The 2,330-nt window shown below is 43.9% G+C and overlaps 1 protein-coding gene across 1 annotated transcript in view; it reads left to right on the plus strand.

Annotated features, from left to right (window-relative positions):
- The window catches only part of LOC103208077 (olfactory receptor 13C8), a 6,028-nt gene that overhangs the window by 1,676 nt on the left and 2,022 nt on the right, over positions 1–2,330 (plus strand). Inside the window, exon 2 of the mRNA XM_007953755.2 lies at positions 540–562. Within this exon, the coding sequence (XP_007951946.2) occupies positions 540–562 (23 nt within the window). The remainder of the gene's footprint in view (positions 1–539; positions 563–2,330) is intronic.

Here is a 2,330-nt window from a genome sequence, read left to right on the forward strand (position 1 = left end):
ATGTTTTTTCCACCAATTACTACAATTTTTCTGGGATTTGATATATAACAGACCAAGATAGCGGAAAGAGTTTCCTGATCATGTATCTTAAATTTAGCCCTAATAAAATACATGTGGAACAGTAGCAGAGGGTTCCTCTTGGCAGAAAGCAAAGTCTGAAGGATGTTGAGAAGAGAGCAGACTCCGATGAGGACTTCTTTCCCACTCTGCACTGAATAGCACAAGCCCCTAAGAGTAGAACTAGACAGAACTGGTGACTGACAAAAGCAGCAATGTGAGGACAAGACAAGGCAGAGGAGAAAAAGTCAAGTTGTTTGATGCACTGAGGAGTTGTGGGGGAAGGTAGATAAGACAGAGAGGGTTCTAGAGTGGAATTTTCTCCATTGACTGAAGAGTGCAGTCAAATGTGGCAGCATCAGTGTAGAGAATGGAAGCCACACCTTCTACTGGAGGAATTTAATCCAATATGGTCAATAGAAGAAAGAAGCACCTCCCTTAACTGAGCCAGTTGAGGAGTCTATGTTGTTGTTGTTGTTTGCCGTTGAGTTGGACCCGACTCATAGCAACCCCTCCTTGGGTTTCTGAGGTGGTATCACTACGGAAGTAGTTTGCCCAACCTTCCTTCTGATGAGTGGCTGGTGGCTTTGAACCACCAGCCTTCTGGTTAGCAGTCAAGTGCCTTAGGCATTGTGCTACCAGAGCTCCTGAGTAGTCTATAGGAGTTGGAATATAGAAGACAAACATAAAGTAAAGAACTCTAACTACTAAATTGTAAGAGTAAAACTGTAATGTCTTTCTTGTTAGCAGGTAATTATTGTCACTTCATGTTCTGGTTACCTAGTGCTGCTCTGACAAGAATATACCACAAATGGGATGGCTTGAACAAACAGGAGTTTATTCTCTTACAGTTCAGGAGGCTAGAAGTCTGAGTTCAAAGTGCTAGGCTCTAGGGGCTGGGTGAAAGCCCCTTAACCTTGGGCTTCAGCTCTGCCTCTTGCTCCCGGCCCACTGAAGCTAGAGGCATCTCTTCACTCAGACAGCTACTGGCTGCTGAGGCTAACAAGCCCAAGGTCGACAAATAAAATGGCACAGTTCCAATGTTACCAAACCACACAGCAGACAATTAATTCAAGTCCATTGAAAGTCCTAAGGTCGACAGAGCATGGCAGGCTGCTGAACAATGACCCGGCTACATGCAGGGTTCAAGTGTGCCATACGCTGGAGACCATTCCCAAAGCTGCTGCTTGTATATGGGAAGCAGACCACATACCCAAAGCAGCTACTCAGTTGCTTGTGGTAGATCCCACCATGGAGATGATTGTCAGTCTCATCATGGGGAATAACTACTATCAGCAGCCCAACCACTCAGCCAGGCCCAGCCAAGTTGACATACAACTTTAACTACTACACTTTATTAAATTAAATGAGTTCACAATTATCATAAAATGACCAGGCTCACTGGTCTGATGATGACTGGAGGAACTCCCAATGCTATCGTCCTTAGATACCCTTCAAGCTAGGAACTGAACCTAACCCCCATGACTCAACGGGGACCCAAAAGATAGACAGGCCTATAAGGTGGATAGTAATACCAGAAGGGTATATACTCATTAGAACAATCACACATATGACGTCAAGAGGACAGCATTTGCCCATCCTGGAGTGGATGGGAAGGAAGAACCAAGGGAAGGGGTGGGTATAGGAAGGAAGTGAGAAGAATGCTATTACAATGTGGGAAGTGTAGTAAATGTCACAGAAGAGAATGTGTATGGATTGTTGAATGGAAAAACAAATCACAATTAAAAAAAGCTCAAATGAGTTTATTCATGCATATCACTTTATATTACCTGTTGTTGTTGCTGTTATGCGCCTGTCAAGTTGGCCCTGACTCATAGCGACCCCTCCTTGGGTTTCCGAGGCAGTATCACTACGGAAGTAGGATTGCCCAACCTTCCTAGAACATTCTAAATGCTCAAAAAACATTGGCTATTGTATTATTATTACTGTTGTTTACACTTTAATAGGTTATAAAGCTTTTAGTAGGCACAAGGTTTTTGTCCTTTTTGTAAAGTAACTTTGATGTCACTAAACTATTGTCTCTCAGCTTCAAATTCACTTCTTTATGCTCTTCTATGATCTAGAGGTGGGACACTGGAAATCACATTTTTGCTTTGTCAGCTGGCTTCTGATAGGCTTTGCCAAGAAAAGAACTCGAGGGTGAAGGGAAGGTTGGATGAAGGTCAGGGGCCGACCCTTCCTCTTTGCTTCCTGTTCCCATCGCATCATCCCAGCCATGGCTCCTCACAATGGCAGTGGCAGCTGCTTACCTT

The sequence above is a fragment of the Orycteropus afer genome, unplaced genomic scaffold (assembly GCF_000298275.1).
Source record: "Orycteropus afer afer isolate SDZICR_OR568_19922 unplaced genomic scaffold, OryAfe1.0 scaffold00410, whole genome shotgun sequence".
Lineage (NCBI taxonomy): Eukaryota > Metazoa > Chordata > Mammalia > Tubulidentata > Orycteropodidae > Orycteropus > Orycteropus afer.